Source organism: Bidens hawaiensis, unplaced genomic scaffold, assembly GCF_021521415.1.
Source record: "Bidens hawaiensis isolate Kalapana, Puna unplaced genomic scaffold, B.hawaiensis_p1.1 tig00029065_1, whole genome shotgun sequence".
NCBI lineage: Eukaryota > Viridiplantae > Streptophyta > Magnoliopsida > Asterales > Asteraceae > Bidens > Bidens hawaiensis.
In genome coordinates, this window is record NW_027494793.1 from 148,710 (window position 1) to 167,649 (window position 18,940).

The 18,940-nt window shown below is 36.6% G+C and overlaps 2 protein-coding genes across 2 annotated transcripts; both read right to left on the reverse strand.

Annotated features, from left to right (window-relative positions):
* Positions 1–531: 531 nt before the first annotated feature.
* LOC143578234 (uncharacterized) lies at positions 532–1,501 on the reverse strand. Its single transcript, XM_077061881.1, has 2 exons — positions 1,319–1,501; positions 532–1,216 (listed from the first exon to the last, which is right to left on the reverse strand). The coding sequence occupies exons 1-2, from the start codon at positions 1,376–1,378 to the stop codon at positions 620–622; spliced, it is 657 nt and encodes a 218-aa protein (XP_076917996.1). The 5' UTR covers positions 1,379–1,501; the 3' UTR covers positions 532–619.
* A 5,010-nt stretch (positions 1,502–6,511) lies between these two features.
* LOC143578223 (uncharacterized) lies at positions 6,512–10,889 on the reverse strand. Its single transcript, XM_077061876.1, has 4 exons — positions 10,249–10,889; positions 9,444–9,704; positions 8,326–9,192; positions 6,512–7,172 (listed from the first exon to the last, which is right to left on the reverse strand). Exons 1-4 carry the CDS (start codon positions 10,688–10,690, stop codon positions 6,700–6,702), a joined length of 2,043 nt encoding a protein of 680 aa, XP_076917991.1. The 5' UTR covers positions 10,691–10,889; the 3' UTR covers positions 6,512–6,699.
* Positions 10,890–18,940: the final 8,051 nt, after the last annotated feature.

Sequence of the window (18,940 nt, forward strand, 5' to 3'; positions counted from 1 at the left end):
CTTTGTGAAACATATTATGACTTAATCTTTGCTGTAAACATGATAGAACAATGTTTTTCTCACACAGGACGTAGCATATTCAAGAATCTTAAAAAATAATTTTGATTTCTACTTTTCGGGCGTGTGCCATGGATGACGGACAAACGTGACAAGGATGGGAGGTTGAGTTGTAGAGAAAAGTTCGGCGAGGATGGTTTGCCGGGCCGACTAGAAGACGGACGGGATGCGGGCCACCCTCTCTCTCTCACACACACATACGTGTAAATAAATATAATGATTTTAATAGCGATTTTGGAGGTTTGGTGTTGTGGAAAAAAGTGAGGTTTTTTAGAAATATTTAAAATCTGACGTGAAGCAGATGTGACGGTATGTAAACGTCCAAAGTTACGAATGCTTTAACTATTTACTTAAAATATGCTTTCACATATAAAGTATTCATAAAACATCAACCACAAAAAATCACCACAATATTTTTTCAATAGAACTAGAAAGAAAAAACAAAATGTTATTGCTTAATCATTTACAAAAATCCTACTTCAAAACTAGAATTAGAAAAATGAAAAAAAAAGTTATGTTTTTTAAGTAACAAAAACTGGAATCAAACTGTCTATATACTCTTTTACTTTCTGAACACAAACTCTTCACCGGAACGCCTATCGACCCGCCTGACCCACCTACTCTTCTTCACTTTACCCGAGCCCGAACCCGACCCGTTTTCACCTGCCGCCACATGAGCAATCTCCAACCCTTTTCCCACCGGCAAAAAAACCGACCTCACAATCCGCCTCGATCCGCCTTCAAACAAGCTTCGAAACGTTAAATCAGCCGCCAAGTTCACACCCGCGTTTTTACAAACCAAAACCGCCCCACGGATACCAAACTTCGCCTCTTTTATTATACGGCCGAAATTTTTATTTCGGCCGTCCACTACCAAAAAATCAATTATTAGCCCCTTAACCGCCGCCTCGGGTTCCCCAACAATTATTTCAACCGTCATTCCAGCTTTTTGCATGGCGGCTGTGTAAGCCGCTTTAGAATCCTCATCGGGAACGATGCACACGTGTCTACCACACGTGTGGATACGTGCAACAGCTAATCCAATACTTGTGGCTGTCACGTCACCATTAGAACATGTTTCCACTATTAACTTTGCGTTCCAACCCGCGGCCATAGCCGATACTATTTCCGCCACGCTTGATCCTTTGAATACCTTGCACTTTTTACATAAAATTTACAGAAAAAACAATATTTAGAACTACAGCTGTATTATAAAAAACTTATAATTTATTTAATCAGACTGAATTAATAGATAGCTTACGAATTTAACGGTGTCTACCAAAGCTTTGGCTGCAATTTCAGGCGACCAAACAAGCTTCATGTTTTCCGATCAACTTCTTGTTCTTATATTACGTGTTGTGTGGGTGTATGTTTTTTCATTTGGTTGAAAATTATGGCTTTGGTGTCTATTTATATTTCATTTGGTGATGGATGACATATTGACATACCAAAACATTTATTTATATTAAATTCCTTTTAGTAAATAGCTTCAAATAGTTACATGTCTTAACTAATTCATCTTATTATAATACTATATTTAGCTTTTGATATAATAAATAAATAAACTACTATTATTAATTCATGAACAAACAAATTGTTTAATACGGTCATTTTGTACTTATTTGATTAATTTAATATTTAATAACTATTAATTAGTTGTTATTTCTTATTAATAAAATTTGTTTATAATATAATAAAAGCTAAAATAATATATGAGATATTGATATTAGGCTCAATTAAAAAACTTGACACGTCTTTTACACATAAAGATGAGTTTGGATTAGATCTTTATGAAATGTAAATTAAATTAATAATTAAGTTCACAGATACTTCTATATTTAATAGAGTAGATATTGGAGTTATGTTTATCTCACCATCACTATATTTGGTTATATAGAGATGTTAGATGATGCACAAAAGAGTTATTAAGATGTTATAAGTGGTTAAAGGTACATAGTTTACATGCAATTGGTTTTTGGAGTAACTATTTATTAAGTAAAAGTTGTTGGTTGTTTTCTAAATATAATTAAGAAAATTAACATGTAGCATTTTGCATTTTGCTATTGGTTTTTGGAGTAACCATTTATAAAGTAAAAGTAAATTCACTATTGTATAAATCAAATAATCAATATTATTTTTGGCCACCAAACCAGTTGCATGTTGGCAAAGAATTTACTAGTGAATTTAACATTTCTCCTATGAAATTTACTTAGGATATTATAAACATCCAGTCTCTCAACAAATGCTCCCCAATGTAAGAACTAGTTACATGTTTTTGACATGCGAACCGAGTTCTGTGGGTTATGTATAGTAATGTTATGAATGATCTATAGTATATTTATACAAGACTTGGTTTTGTAATTCAAAAAGAGCTAACAGTGCAGCTAATTCTCCGTTTTACTTCTATTTTGAAGTAAAAGAATATATACTTATTTTCATTGTTCTAAGTAATTTACATTAGCATCCGAGAAATTATGAGATATAATATAAAAATAACAAATGTCTTATCCCAAGTAGGGGTGTTCAAAAAGCCCGCGGCTTGCCCGAAACTCGTTCGAAAAAAACTAGCCCGAAAAAAGCTCGATTTAAAATCGAGCCGAGCCGAGCTGGCTCGAGTTTTGTTCGAGTCGAGCTCGAGCCAGGGTAGCTCGGCTCGTGGCTCGGCTCGTAGGGTCGAACAAGGCTCATACATATATATAGTAAATATATGACATGTTGACATATATATGGTAAATATATATTAATATATATGGAGTATTTTTATTTCCTAAAAATCTTCTAATCATCTTTACGGCTTTACCACTACGAGACTTTCCAATTTCCCATAACAAATTAACAATTTCCAATAAGAGTTTCCGGCGATAAAACATTTTAAACGTTCAACCCTAATTCTTCTTTTTTACAACTACGGCGACGACGATTCGACGGGCGACGGCGATTCGGCGACGACATAGAGTGAATCACAACTGCAAAACTGATAAATTTGTTAGCTCGTCGAGCCGCGAGCTGGCTCGAGTTTAGCTCGAGTCGGGCTCGAGCTCATTTCCACAGCTCGTTGTTTGAAATCGAGCCGAGCCCGACTCGGCTCGTTTACAGTCCTAATCCCAAGTAATTTACACTAGAAACAGAGAAATCAGGAAGAATAAGATTCAAAGCAAGAGCCTTGACTCTTGACCTCTTGATGATGGAAGCAGGCCCACAATGAATGGCCCATGTGTATGACTTGACCAAGTTTTCTATTCGCTAAACGTCGCAGAGCTAACAACTTTACTTACGGCCTTATCCGAGCCATTAAGTGGGTTTATCAACTCAGAGACTTTATTCAGTATGTTTATAAATCTGACCGGGATCGAGGCTCATTTTTGTGAATAGCAAAATTTTCAAATTTTTCAACCTTAAATTCCCCAAACATTTAACTTGCAAGGATTTGAACCATCATCTTATTTATGTGAGTGAGGACACTCTACCACTAGATCAATAAATCTTGGATAATAGTTACCAACTAAAGTTAATATGTCTATAATGTGTATAAATGTATTTTCTACACATACCTATTAGTCTATTACTAAATCAATATAGGGGACCAAGCAAAGCATTTATTTTTACATACCAACAAGCAGTCAACCCTGCACAAAGCGGTTACATTAATACTTATGTTTTTTTCTTTGACTGCTTTTAATTATCATTCATGTATTTTCTATGGAATGTATACAGGGTCGACTCTAGGGAGTGACGAGTCCCAGTCCCGATCACCAAGGAGGCTCAAAAGTTTTAAATAACACAACCCAGTTTATAACCCAATCACTCGGTTTACTTAGGCTCATTTTATATTTTAAAAAAAATTGCACGACCCATACCATAGTCCGATTACCTAATTTAAGCTCATTTAAGAGTTTAGTTGTGTAAACCCAATAAAATATAGATCCTTTTTATTTTTACTGTTCAGAATTTTTTAACGATTCTCAGGATTACGTTGTTTTGGCACTTGATATAAATCTGTAAGAGAATAGTTTTTAACTGTGTGGTTAGACAAAATGCATTGACACAATATGATGTTGAAAAACAGGTACAAAATTTGATTGAATCCGTGTGGGGCCATTGAAACTTGAAAGTAATTTCGTGGAGCATTTTATTACTGTTTTGTGATGTGAATTGTGATAAGGAGTGTTGTCTTACGTAAGGGCACATGTCTAACCAACATAATTCATACGTAAGGTCACACGTGTAATGCAAGTCCACTTACATCTTTCAAGTTTGAATTTTATGGGTTACTAGAAACCCAAGGTTTAGTGCACAAATCTTACTTGTTTTTGTGTTTTTTTTTGGTGTTATGTGATGTTTGGTGTTTCTGGTTTCTAGCATCTTGCTAGTCGGGTTAATGAAAGTTGAAAGTTATTGTTTTGTTGATAAAAAAAATTATGAAGAAGGGATCTAGATATGGATAATATAATATCTGGATCCATTCAACAATGAGACCTTCCTAATAATAACGCTAGCAAAGAGTAACAACTAAACCTTCAACACAAACATAGTTAGCCTCATCATAGGAAGGGAGGTTTTTCATGACCATCATCCAGCGTCCAAATGAGTGTTGGTTTTTCATGGTCGGCCCCTAGGATTTAACAAATTGTATTCAATGTGAGTTTTTGTTGGATCCGGTGATCCGGGTCATCCTCTTCGTATTACTTTTTACGAAAAGTAAGTGGTTCGTCTTTATAGCTGGATTTAGTTCAAATTTTTTTAATATGGATTTGGATCTATTTTCTTTTTTTGAACGGCATGGAAGTTGGACCTATTAAACGGCTAATACCAAGTTGGTTCTAGTGAAACATCTTGTGAAAAACAGTTGAATTTCCCTTTAACAGTACTAAAAGTTATGGTTATTAAATTTAGAACTCTTTGTTTATCTATTTTTAACAATTATATATATGCTTCTAATTGTTTACCCTTAATGGAATCATCTCCCGTGAGTTATACGTTAGAGCATTTTAATTGTTTGTTATTATTCACTCGAATGCCTACGGTTTATAATCAAGAAAAGTTAAAAGAGGACGTCGATACGCTATAGTCGAAGAAAGCTATGGTTCAAACATTGTGGACCGATATAAGCCCCGATCATAGGCCCCTCGTCAAGTACGTTAATAAAGTATCCGATTTTGGTAAGTGAATATATATGAATCCACGGTATGTGAGGTCACTTAAAATTGTTTGTGGTAGTTTATCCTTTGAAAAAATGGTATACATCTAATGATTCATGCATCATATGCGTAACGGGTAGAAAGCCTAAAGCCTAACATGTGAGACCCATAAGTATGAGGCTCATAGAGTAGCCAAGAGCCTAAAGTCCGAGCCCATTAAGCATGAGACCCATATAGCTCCATGCTCACAAAGCATGAGGCCCATAATAATAAAACAATTAAGGTATATGAGCTTTAAATAATTCCAACTATCATATTTTGGTCGCTGTCGGTTCCAACTAATGAAATGACTGTAATAGCCCCGCCTTTTAATATGTTTGCTTCCAACAATCCATGATCAACAAAAGCGTAACTCCGTTAGTCTCCGGCCGCAAGAAAAACGTTTTTTTTGTTGGAAAACTTTTTTTTCGCTGGAAAACTCAATATGAACACCACCACTACCACCTAAACACCACCGCCACCGCCGAATAACAACCACCACATTAACACCACCACTCCTACTTGAACACCATCGTTGATCACCACTACCTGGACACCACCATCACTGCTAACAAGCACTATCTGAACACCTCCATCGACGGTTTCCACATGAAAAAAGAGTTTTTGATCGAAAATGTTTTCTGGAGACAACTACCTAGGGTTCTGGCGACCTCAATAATTAGGATTTTACTAAAATAAAGTTCATAGATGTCTGATTTAAGGTTTTAAAGAGGTTTGGGACAAAACGTTTAGTTACACAAAAAAGAAGTTTTTCGACTACCGAATACTAATGGAGTTACGCTTCCGTTAGTTGTGGATCGTTGAAGCAAACATGTTAAAAGATGGGACTGTCACCAGTCATTTCGTTAGGTGGGACCAATAGTCCAACACCGACCAAAAAATAGTAGTTGAGATTATTTAAAACCAATATACTTATTATTAATGTTAAATTAAATATTTATAATTATATTATTGATGATAGTTTTTCTAATAGCAATATATTTTTTATTATACGTATATTGAATAATATTAAATATCTATTAATGTACGGAAAATAAATAATATATCTCAACAAAATAGGAAAAAGTTAAACTACAAATTAAAATAAAAAATGAGAAGTGTGAAAACAAAAAAAGGTTTTACTAGAGGCTCAAATTTAAAAATTTAATTATTTAAATTTAATAAAGAAAAGCTTTATATTAAAGGCTCAAATTTTTACTAAAGGCTCAAATTTAAATTATTTATACCCAATAAAAAAAAGCATGTTACTAAAGGCTCAATTTCTTTCTCGTATACGGGCTGGCTCGGTTCCTAACCGGTTTCATTACCGGTTCCAGTTCCCGAACCGGCTCGAGGAATATGCTTAAAGGTTAGGGAAAATTAATCATCATCTAGGATTACATCATTTAATTACAATCTGAATTAAATAAAGGTATTAACATTTAACAACATACAAACATATAAATCAATTAACCAAACAAAGTTCCCGAATCACATCCTCCATCGTTAGCCTGTTCTCGGGTAGCTCATCGACACATATCAACCCGATTCGTGTCAACTTATCCGCTTCTATTTCCGAAAACTTCCCCTCAAGATTTTTATCTATAAAATCATTAAACCTTCTATCCGCCGCAGCTGCCCGAATTGACCCGGTCAGATTACTTTGACCCGAAAGTATTTGAAGTACTACAACTCCAAAAGCATAAACGTCACTCTTTTCAGTAAATTTACCCGTTGTGATATACTCGGGTGCCATGTAGCCTAAAGCTGCACTCACTTTAAGAGCCGAGTAGACAATGTCATCAGCTAGAAGCTTTAGCAAGCCTGCATCCGTGATCAACGGGTTGTATTGTTGGTCGATTAATATCTTTTCCATCGATATGTTTCGGTGAATCATCATGGGCTTTTCCGGCTCGTCTCTGTGTAGGTAAGCTAGACCTGAGAAATATCGCGAAATGTAATGAATTTCATGTAATATGTAAGTTGTAGTATACGCATTCCCGCACCAATTAATATTGTTTGTATTTCCCTCAAATATCTCACGGATTTGTTTTTTGTTAAGTGAGTGGGCTGTAAATGAGCCGAGCCAAGTTAAATGAGTCGGCTTGGCTCTGCTCTTTTATTTTAACGAGCTGAGAAGTCGAGTCGAGCTCGTAAAAAGTTCGACCCGACCAGTTAATTTTGTTTTAATTTATATCTTTTTTCATATTTTGTGATATAGCATTGACAAAAAAAAACTAAATTTTAGAATACAAATTATACAAATTTATATACTAGAGAATGCATAATATTATGTGTGTTATTATTATTATTATTATTATTTTTTTTTAATTTTATAAAGATCAAGAGGTAGATTTAAAATACTACAAGTATTAGTTTTATTATATATTAAAATTTGGTATTTAAATTAAACAAGCCAAACAAGCGAGTCAACATGCGTGGTAACAAGCAACCCACAAGCCAAGCTGACCCTTGCTCGGGTTCAGCTCGGCTTGTATACACAAGCTTTTTTCAAGCAAGTCACAACTCTAGGATAAAACGGACAACATTAGTAAGTAGAGGTGCACAAGTCGGTTAACCGGTTAACCTATAACCGGTTTTTTTTTTTGGTGGGCAATAACCGGTTTTACCGGTTTTTCGGTTAGGGTAGTAACCGGTTTTGACCGGCTGGAGAAGCGGTTTTGACCGGTTAGGCCGGACCGGTTAACCGATTAATAACCGGTTTTTCATAAAATAATAACTAAAAAAATCGGTTAACCAGTTCGGTTAACCGGTTTATAACCGGTTTTGAAATCAAATATACAAACCGGTTACTAATCGGCGGTTAGGATCGGTTAGTAACCGGTTAGGACTGGACCGGTTACAAAATCGGTTAGAAACCGGTTAGAAACCGGTTATGATGTACACCTCTAGGTATGAAACATAAACCAGCTAACAAACTAACATGCCCAGAGGCCCAATAGGCCCAATTTTTTTAATTTCTTTTAAATAGTATATATATTTTTGAAAAAAAATATATGTATTGTTAATGTTTAAACGTAATTACTCAACTAATTTAAGTCTAAAAAATTTTCAAGATTCACCAACTAACCTTTGGCTATGCCTTTGATGATGAAAACTCTTTTGTGCCAGTCAAGTACATGACTACTTCTAACATCTTCAACATCAAGATATTGTGACAAATTCCCCTTAGATGCAAAATCATACACCAAGTAACATTCACCTCTTGCTTTTGAACAACAAAACCCTCTAAGCCTAGCAAGATTCTCATGTCTCAAAGATGTTAACAAGCTCAAACCTTTCGTAAACTCGGCTTCATCCGCTTTACAACTAGTCACACTCACACTCTTTATCGCAACAGCCGATCTATCCCGTAAAACCCCTTTGTACACGGCCGAAAACTTGCTTTTTCCTAGTAAGTTAGCGTCCGAAAAGTACCTAGTGGCGGCCTCGATTTCCTCCATGTTGAAACTTTGTAACGGACCCGATGACTTGGGGTCTAGCTCGACACAAAAACCGCACGCTTTGGGTGATTTTTGTGTCGGGTCCCACGCACAAAAATATTCGCTGCTAATGCGTGAAGATTCTTGCATACTGAATCTATGTTCGGGTGTTTCGGATTTGCTCCAGATTTTTTGTTTTCGCCTTCGGTGGACGAATATTGCGACTAATGCGGTTACGGTTAAGGATGCAATGACTGTGACTATGGCTGCTATGATGCCAACTATTTTGAGATTAGATGATGAGTTGGTGCAATGATCTTGGGTACAATGTGGCATGATGCTAGCCGATTGCGGTATGTTTTGAGGTGAAGTGGTGTTTGGTGCGGGTGTAAATGGGTCGAGTTGGTTGATCATTGACATGTCGAGGGCGGTACATGGTCTTAGTGACAAAAACGCCTTACCACATAGATCGGGGTTGTTCTTGTAACTAAACCCGTCACCGAGCCGCTTCAAACCTTCAGAAAAAAAAAATTTCATGTCTATTGATAATGCAAAAAACAAAAGGAAATAAATGTAGCATCTGACATGTTATACGTACCAACCAATACTGTCTGTTTTGTCTACACAGAATTCATAAATATATTTTTAGTTGTCCGAACAAAGACTTTATAGATATTAATATTAAACACTTTTTTTTGAAAAAAGTAAAAAGCGAACAATACTGGTTGGTACGAGAAGTCAAGAAGTCAAATGTTACAATACATACCTATTGGAGTGAACCCTGAAAGGTTGCTATTTTGGACATCAAAAAACTCCAACTTGGACACTTTGGCTAGGTTCACAGGGATCGGACCCGTTAAATGGTTAAAGCCAAGGTCGAGCCGCTCTAACATGGCTAACCCTCCAAGGGTTGGTGGGATTTGACCGGTTAACTGGTTATGTTGCAATGCTAGAACATTAAGCTTCTTTAAGTTTCCAAATTCAGATGGTATGCTTCCATTCAACTGGTTACAACATAACTCCATAACTAAAATAAAAAAAAAACTATTAATTAACAACAATAATAAAACAACTATGTTATAAATTATAAGCTTCTAATAAGTTAACCTTTCGGGGTTTCAAAACGGACGTGTTCGCGGGTTCAACCCGTACACGTATCGAACCAGAAAATAATGTCAGATACATGAACCAAAGCACGACTTGTTTGACCCGAAACAGTTTTTATTATTTTTTATTGTTTTAACATTTTAATGCTTTAAATTTACATTTAAAAAAAAACAAAAACAAAAAAAATAAAATTTATGTATAATAATAAAATCTTATGTTAATTTCCTTTTTAGTTTTAAGCTGACATAAATTTAAGCATAAGATACCCAACCATTATAATTTATTACACAAAAACACAATTAAATAAAATAAAAATAAAAGTAATAGAATTAAACAGGTCAACCCGTGAACCTATTTAGCTAAACATGTCGACCTAAAATTGACCCGAACCCGTTTATACCAAACCCAAACCCACGAATATCGTGTTAGGTTCACGTCATGTCAGAATTCACACCCCTACTAACCTTGAAGACTAGCCATGTTTCCGATCTCCGGCGGTATATCCCCAGTAAAATTATTAACATTCAAATACAACTCCGACAACTCAGTAAGACCCGAAATCTCCTTCGGTATCTCACCATTTAGAGAATTATAATGAAGATATAAACCCGACAAGCACTTCAACCCCGCGATTGCTGGAGACAGTTGTCCCGTTAACCCCTTGCCTTGTAACGAAATATTCGACACTTTAAGGTACTCGTTACACGCAACACCAATAAACGAGTTACTACACGGGTCACCGGACTCGGTCCATGACATTAAGTACTTGTTTTCTGGATCTAATGATGCCTTGACGTCCATTAGAACACTGACTTCTGCAAAGTGTTCTAATGATGCCTTACCGTTAGTTAGATTTGGTGATATGCAAAGTGTCAGGAATAATATGATGAATAAATGATGTAGCATTTTTTGTTCGTGTGGAAAATGGGTTTGGAGAATAATAATATTAAGATGGAGTGTGAAATGAAATGTGAGTGTTTGAAAGTGAGGGAGTGAAGACAGAAGTGAAATGAAATGGGAACTGTGCTTTGTGTAAGAGTCAATGATTAACAGTTAGATACGTCTGACTTTTTCGTATTTTTTTTAATATTTTTTATTTATTATTATTTAATTTTAAATTGAATTTTGGGTTTATTTTCATGAGTTATTTATTGTTATTATTGCGTGTACGTGATGTGAAAATTCTACCACATTCTATACAAACGTTTTTAAAGGCCAACAAATAAAAATAAAAAATTGCTTAGGAATTTTATACGGGATAACTCAATGACAAAAGATCATCACTAGCTGTTCCAACTTAGTCGTACGACACTCTCAAACGACTCCAAGTTATCTCTAGTTTCGGGAAAACACACGCCCGAGGGCCCACTGGTTGTAAAACCAGACGTCCTCAGGATCAAGCTGGAGATCACAAAGATCCCAGTCTTCCTTTATTAAGCCACTCGTGCCTCCACAAAATATTGTCTATGTGGATTATACATGTGTTTTTATTGAGAAACCCATGACTTCTACCACTACACCATATTAAAAATGACATATTTCAAGAATGATAAACGATAATTAACGCACAACTTATAAATAACCGACTTATATTATAACCAAAAAATATAACTCAAAAAACTGATTACAATAATTTTGGTAGTGATGGTGGTGATTGTTGTGTTTGTTGTTGTTTTTGTGTTGTATCTAACACTAACTTTGTACATCTATTTATATTAGTAACCCAACTTGGTCACCAAGCATAATATGTGGTCACCACTCAACTTGGCCACCAAGGTGAACTTGGGCAACAAGGTCAACTTGGCCAACAAGGTGAACTTGGCCACCAAGCATATGGAATGTTTCATAATACCCCTTAGACTCTAACCGACTTGTTAAAACCTCTTAGGCCTGGTTCACCGACTTGTGACCCGGAATAGAAATTAATCCAACATTCATCCCCCTAATTTCTGATTCGGATTAGAAAGGTCTTCAACTCTAAGTAACTCGCGCATCTCCGTGAACTTGATTCTTGCGAGTGCTTTAGTGAGGATATCAGCCCGTTGCTCTTTCCCGCTAATGTGCTCAACATCGACCTCGCTGTCGTTGTAGCAATCTCGGATAAAATGAAAGCGAGACTTTATATGCTTTGTTCGGTTGTGAAAAACCGGATTTTTCACAAGGGCTATTACGGACGTGTTATCAACTTTCAACACAACATTCTGCAACGCTTCTCTAGTCTACTCGCCCAACAACTCTCGGAGCCATACAGCTTAACACGCGGCTGCTGAAGCCGCCATGTACTCGGCTTCACATGATGAGAGTGCAAATGTCGCTTGCTTTTGTGAGCACCGTGTAATTGGAGATTGCCCGTAATAAAACACGTGCCCCGTGGTACTTCTACCATCATTCTCATCTATGTTGTGACTACTATCACTATACCCGACAAGTCGTTTGGACCCATTCTTCCCGTACTTGATCCCATAACTCGTCGTGTTCTTCAAGTATCTCAATAGGTGTCGTATTGCCATACCATGAGATTCTCGTGGGCTTTGCATATATCGACTAACAATACCCACGGAGTACGCGCATAACCGGACGAGTGTGTAATAAATACCGTAAGCAACCCACTACCTTTCGATACTCGGTTGCATCGAGTTCGACTTCATTCTCGGCTTTTAAGTATTTCACACCATGATCCATCGGGACTTGAGACGGATTACAGTTTTGCATACCGGTCTCCTTTAGAATCCTGTTGGCGTATCCTTCTTGTGTAATTACTATCCCGTCCTCTTGTTGGACTACTTCGATTCCGAGATAGTAGGCCAACTTCCCGAGATCCGACATCTCAAACTTGGTCGCCATACCCTTTTTGAAATCGGAAATTATACTCGAGCTTGTACCTGTCACAAATATATCATCCACATACACGGCTACGATCAAAAAATGTTTCCCATCCGTCTTTCGGTAAACCGATTGTTCCTTGGAACATTTTTGAAACTTCATGTCTCGTAGGATGTTATCGAGCTTTGTGTTCCAAGCTCGGGGAGCTTGCCTTAACCCGTACAAGGCCTTTGACAACTTGTAAACTTTTGCCTCCTCGTCTTTTTTCTCGTATCCTTCGGGTTGAGAAACGAACACAACTTCGTAGAAATGCCGTCTTTACATCAAGATGGTGGATTTCTCACCCGTTAGATGCAGCCAATGCGATTAGTAGCCGAACAGTCTCGATTCGGGCTACCAGAGCGAAAACATCATCAAAGTCAATCCCGGGTTGTTGCACGTAACCCTTTGCAACCAACCGAGCTTTATACTTGTTTATCGTTCCATCCGCATTTCGTTTGATTTTGAACACCCACTTCAACCCGATACATTTTGCACCCTTTGGAAGTTCGACTAACTTCCATGTTTCATTCTTGTTTATCGAATCGATCTCGGTATTCAATATGTAACACATAATCTTCTTGTAATCTTCTTGGTAAAATCGAGACTCGGGTTGAACGTCTTAGACCCGTTTGGGCCTCATTTTCACCCGAATGGACCTGTGACCCATTACCCATCGACTGATATTGAGATTGGGTTGAGGAATTAGGCCCGTTATGACTTGGTTCGGCTGAGTCGTTGGACTCGGGTTGAACTGGCGATGTAGGTTCAGAGCTTGGGCTACCTGGGTTGCTTCTAGACGTTTCTTCAATAGTGGGTTCGATTTGACCAGCTCCATTGTCAACCGCCCCCCCCCCCCAAACAATAGAAAACATACCCGGCTCGTAGTCATTCTTCTCGACTTTCTTTACCCAATTCCACCCTTTGTTTTCATCAAACACAACGTCTTGACTAACAACAATTTTCTGGGTGTTCGGATCGAAGAGACGGTATGCTTTTGAACCCGTCTCCGACCCGAGATAAACGAGCTGTCTTGACCTATCATCAAGTTTCTTTAGATGTACACTATCAACTTTAGCATACGCCATGCACCCAAATACTCGAACGTGTTCAATGATCGGTTTATTTTTCTTGAACCGTTCATATGGAGTTTGATCAACCAAGGCCCGGGTTGGGACCCGATTGATTAAAAAGGTTGAATGTCGGACCACTTCTCCCCACATATAATTTGGTACCTGCATTGCCTTTAGAATACTCCGCACCATCCCCATTAAAGTTCTGTTTTGCCTTTCTACCACGCCATTTTGTTGCAGCGTGTACGGGGAGGTTAAATGCCGAATAATTCCACTTTCATCGCAAAACCGATAGAAATCACGTGAAGTGAATTCTCCTCCCCTATCGGTTCGGAGAGTTTTCATTGGTAAACCCGCCTCCGTCTCAATCAGGGCTTTAAACCTCTTAAAACTTTCAAACGCTTCACCTTTTTCTTTCAATAAAAACGTCCACATGTATCGTGAGTAATCGTCTATAATAACAAAGACATACCTATTACCCGAGATAGTGGATGGGGTTATTGGACCGCACAAGTCACCATAAACTAACTCCAAAGGTTGAGATGCTCTAAACGAGGATGTAGCCGGAAACGAACGCCTCGTTTGTTTACCCACCAAGCACGATTCACACAACTGATTTTCGTGTTCAACGTGTGGTAAACCTCGTACAAGATCCTTCTTAGCCATCGATTTCATTAACTCGAGATTGATGTGCCCAAGTCTTGCGTGCCAACGCCATGCATCATCTTCAATCTTTGATTGCAAACACACGGGAGCTCCAATTTTCATTCGTATTTTGTAGAGTCGGTTTTTGGATCTCTTGACCTTCATGAGTAACCTCCCGTTCTCATCGTACATGGTCAGAAGATCGTGTTTCATCCGAATGTCACATCCGGACTCCGTTGCTTGACAGAGACTTATTATATTATTTTTTAACTCCGGAATATAATAAATCTCGGTTAGCAAGTCTTGGTCACCCGATTTTCCTTGGAAAAGAATTGAGCATTTTCCCTTGATTTGAACAAATGACCCATCTCCGAACTTAACCCTCCCGGTTATGTTCTCGTTTAACTCTAAAAAATATGACCGGTTTCCCGTCATATGATTACTTGACCCATTATCCAAATACCATACATCATCTTCGACCCGCTCAGTCTCGTATTTCTTTGGTATTAGGTTTTGTTCATATAAGAACACAACTTGATGCATATACGCCGCATCATCAAAAATTTCACGGGCTTCGGTTTTGTTTGCTTCTTGACCATTTTGAACTCGGTCCGGGCAACCGGATGCAAAGTGACCAAACTGGTCACATCGGTAACATAAAATCTTTGACCGATCTTTCTTCACCCTTACTTTTCCCCGACTTGATGACCCTTGTTCGGTACTAGGGGTTCGGTATTGGCCATTGAAACGGCCTCGACCGCGACCTTGACCTCCTCGTCCTCGTCCCCCATTAGATTCAAAACTTCTATGACTTGATGAATCATATTTACCGAATAAAAGTTTACCTTGGTCACCCCCTTGAATTTCTTCTTCTTGGATTCGCTCCTCATAGGTTCGGAGTCGGCCTACAAATCTTCAAATCCCGTTTTATTGAGATCCAACATTTGCTCAAGCGAAGCAACCATTTGAATATACTTCGATCTTGGGAGACTTTTGAGAAACTTCTTTACCAACCTTGCTTCATCTATAACTTCGCCGAGAGCCGCTGATTTCGAGGCAATGCTTGATAACTTGCCCGCAAAGTTATCTATGGAATCTGACTCGTTCATCTTCATATTGTCAAATTCCATTGACAAGGTTTGGAGACGTGCTTCTCTAACCTGTTCGGCACCTAAGTGTCGGGTTTTAATCGAATCCCACATGGCTTTAGCAGTTTCTTGATCTCCAATTTGCATGATCAAGGTTTCGGGTATGGACTGAAACAACAAGGCCATAGCCATGTCATTTTTGTCTTCATTGGGGACACCCGAGTTGATGGTGTCTCAAACTTTGTGAACTCTTAGGACTACTTTCATCCTCATAGCCCACACGGTATAGTTCGTTGTAGTTAACATTGGACATTGAACGGAAGATGGCCCGTTCTCTTTCCCCTTTGGCGGCGGCGGCGGATTCGTGTCACCCATGGCTACTCAAACCCAACTTGTTTGAATAAAGTAACAACTGAACGAACTATGCTATCGACAATGACAACAACTTCTTTGGGAGATCAAACCAACTTGTTCGATCAACCACGATAACAACTTCTTCAGGAAATCAAACCAACTTGTTCGATCGAGACACCTTCTTTGTTGGCCGTTAATTATGGCGTTCTTGAACCGAGCTCTGATACCAATTCAATAATGATAAACGATAATTAACGCACAACTTATAAATAACCGACTTATATTATAACCAGAAAATATAACTCAAAAAACTTATTACAATAACTTTGGTAGTGATGGTGGTGATTGTTGTGTTTGTTGTTGTTGTTGTTGTTGCTGCTGCTGCTGTTGTGTTGTATCTAACACTAACTTTGTACATCTATTTATACTAGTAACCCAACTTGGTCACCAAGCATAATATGTGGTCACCGCTCAACTTGGCCACAAAGGTGAACTTGGGCAACAAGGTCAACTTGGCCAACAAGGTGAACTTGGCCACCAAGCATATGGAATGTTTCATAATACCCCTTAGACTTTAACCAACTTGTTAAAACCTCTTAGGCCCGGTTCACCGACTTGTGACCCGAAATAGAAATTAATCCAACAATATTTATTATTATTATTATTATTATTTTATATTTTTAATTGAATTTTGGGTTTTTGATGAGTTATTATTGTGTATACATGATGTGAAAGTTTCTACCACATTCTATACAAAGTCAAAAATTTAATAATATGATTTTGTCATTCTGATACGTGTCTATGTTTGTTTTCTATCAAAGGAGGAATAAACTGCTAGATTGGTTGTGACATTTCAATACATTTAATGTTTTTATTTTCTCTTTCTTGAATTGGTTGAGATGGTAATAGTTGCCGTTGTTAGATATTTTATTATTATATCTGATTGTTTCGTTGACCAATGTAAATCGTAACGTAGATTAAACAGATTAGGAGGTACGAAGTGCACATTTGTTTTAACATAGGGCAGCGGGAACCCCTGACCCTTGAGAAGCTCCGTCCTTGCCAAGGGCAACGCCCCTGCTAACAAGGTTTAAGCGTCACATCTTTTATCTTAAGTCAAAATAGATAGATTTTTAATTAATATTTAAAATTCGAATTGGTTGCGTACTGACTTGCCAGTTACCAAACTATAACTTGTATAATCCCATTCTTTTTGGCGTACGCTCTTATCCTGGTTCATTGTATTCACTCTCATCTGAGTTTTATCCGATTGATTTATCTGGAAAACCACCAAATAGTTCAATCTGAAAGTGCTAAATGACCCTCGAAAAATGTTGTAGTTGTGTCAGTGGTCGAGACAACCATTAGGCGTTGGAGGCGACAACTAGTCAACCAATAGTTGTGATTTCTGTTAGTCCATTTGAATCCCTTTCAAGTTAGCAAGTGTTAAAAGTGATCTTTATTTCATTTGACCGATATATGATTTCAATAGAACTAGATAAACTCAATTTTTTTTTCTGTAACATCATAGAATTTAAAATTAAACTTCATAGAATTAAAAAACTGGTTTTTTATATGGACTCTCCAAGTGTACGTACTTTTAATGGTTATAAATATTTGGTATTCTTTTGTTGGTTTGTAGTTTGATAAACGTTATTAGTTTGTATTTTTTTTACGTCAACTAATTTACACACATTAATCATACTCTTAAATTTACATTGTTGCTCATTATAAAACTTGAACTCTCAATTATTTGAAGAATAGGATGTACATATCTTGATATCACTAGATAAGAAATTCGTTTATTAATGAATTATTAAGTTATGTAATATGTATACTTAAATGTTATCTTACCATTTACTCTAATTGTTTATTTTTTAATTCACATAAACTTTTACATGCAATATTTTTTGAGTGTGACAAGTTAGACCTTTTTTCTTATTTAATATTTGGTCTCTTTTCATTAAAAAGAATCATGCTATAAAAAGTGTTAATTAAAGTACACCTAGTGTTAATAGATTTGGTTACGTAGTTAACTTGTATCTCAATTTTTCCTTGATAAAATTTTGTAAATAGAAAAAGTAGGAAATTAATGAAAATATGGAAATGAAATTCATCAAAGCAGAAAGTGTAAAGTAAATTTTCAAAAATTGAATAATTTTCAAACGAGAGATATTATTAGTTATTACAAGTCAAGTAAGTGGGTTGTGTAAAGTTTTATACTTTTATTGATCAAAGTTAAAAAGGTGAATTGTCTCCTTATCAGTCTTTTTATTTGCTTTTGGCCCCATAAATGTGCCAACTTTCTCTTTTCTTGTTTTTTTAACAAAAATTATTTGTTAAAATGATTAGTATTTCTAAAAATTAACTAGCATATATATACATAAGTATGACGGTGTTGATACATAAGTTATGATAATCTCTACTACATTTTAGTATTTTACCAAATAACAAAGTTTCAAACAGAACTTAAAACACAGTATTTTTAATAATATGTAATTAAATTAAAATAAAAAACTGAATATGATGGTTCATAAATTATTAATCTGTCTTTATTGATATTAAACTTTGGTATTATAGCATTGAACTAAATCTTTATAATTGTTCATGCGCTAAAATACCTATCGCTAATAGGAATGAGATCGGTACAATACCATCACCGAATTTCAAGAAAAGTGGTTACCGAATATCATATTAAATTTCTTGGAGCGTTATTGGTACGGAACCGATACTCGCTACATAATGTAATCTATATATGGCATCGGTGTTGAAAAACCGGTACTTAATACGGTACCGTCTAATAGTATGATATTGGTTCGGCATGGTATAGACACCGGAACGCAATACCAAAAGTTCATCCCTAATTGCTAGCACAATACCAAACTTTTTTCTAGCAATTAAGTGGTTACGTACAAATGGGAATCTTTTATAGGTCGCATTTTAAATTCTTAAATATCATATCCCGTGAGAGAAATATGATAGTAAAATGGCCATCTATAATAAGAAATATATTTCACTAAAGTTTTGTATTAATTTATTCTAGCTTCTAGTTTGATGTTTTTGTTTGTTTGTTTAATTTGTTCTTATCGTAAAAATATTATGTTCTTGTAAACACAAATACAAATATTAATAAA

What these genes read in the sequence shown, in the direction of transcription:
- LOC143578234 (XM_077061881.1), bottom strand. Translation starts at nt 1,378, where the DNA reads ATGAAGCTTGTTTGGTCGCCTGAAATTGCAGCCAAAGCTTTGGTAGAC. An exon ending in TGGTAGACACCGTTAAATTC is followed by an intron (nt 1,217 to 1,318) that starts GTAAGCTATCTA and finishes TTATGTAAAAAG; the next exon opens with TGCAAGGTATTCAAAGGATC.
- LOC143578223 (XM_077061876.1), bottom strand. Translation starts at nt 10,690, where the DNA reads ATGCTACATCATTTATTCATCATATTATTCCTGACACTTTGCATATCA. An exon ending in TTCAGGGTTCACTCCAATAG is followed by an intron (nt 9,193 to 9,443) that starts GTATGTATTGTA and finishes TTTTTTCTGAAG; the next exon opens with GTTTGAAGCGGCTCGGTGAC. An exon ending in CATCAAAGGCATAGCCAAAG is followed by an intron (nt 7,173 to 8,325) that starts GTTAGTTGGTGA and finishes GATATTTCTCAG; the next exon opens with GTCTAGCTTACCTACACAGA.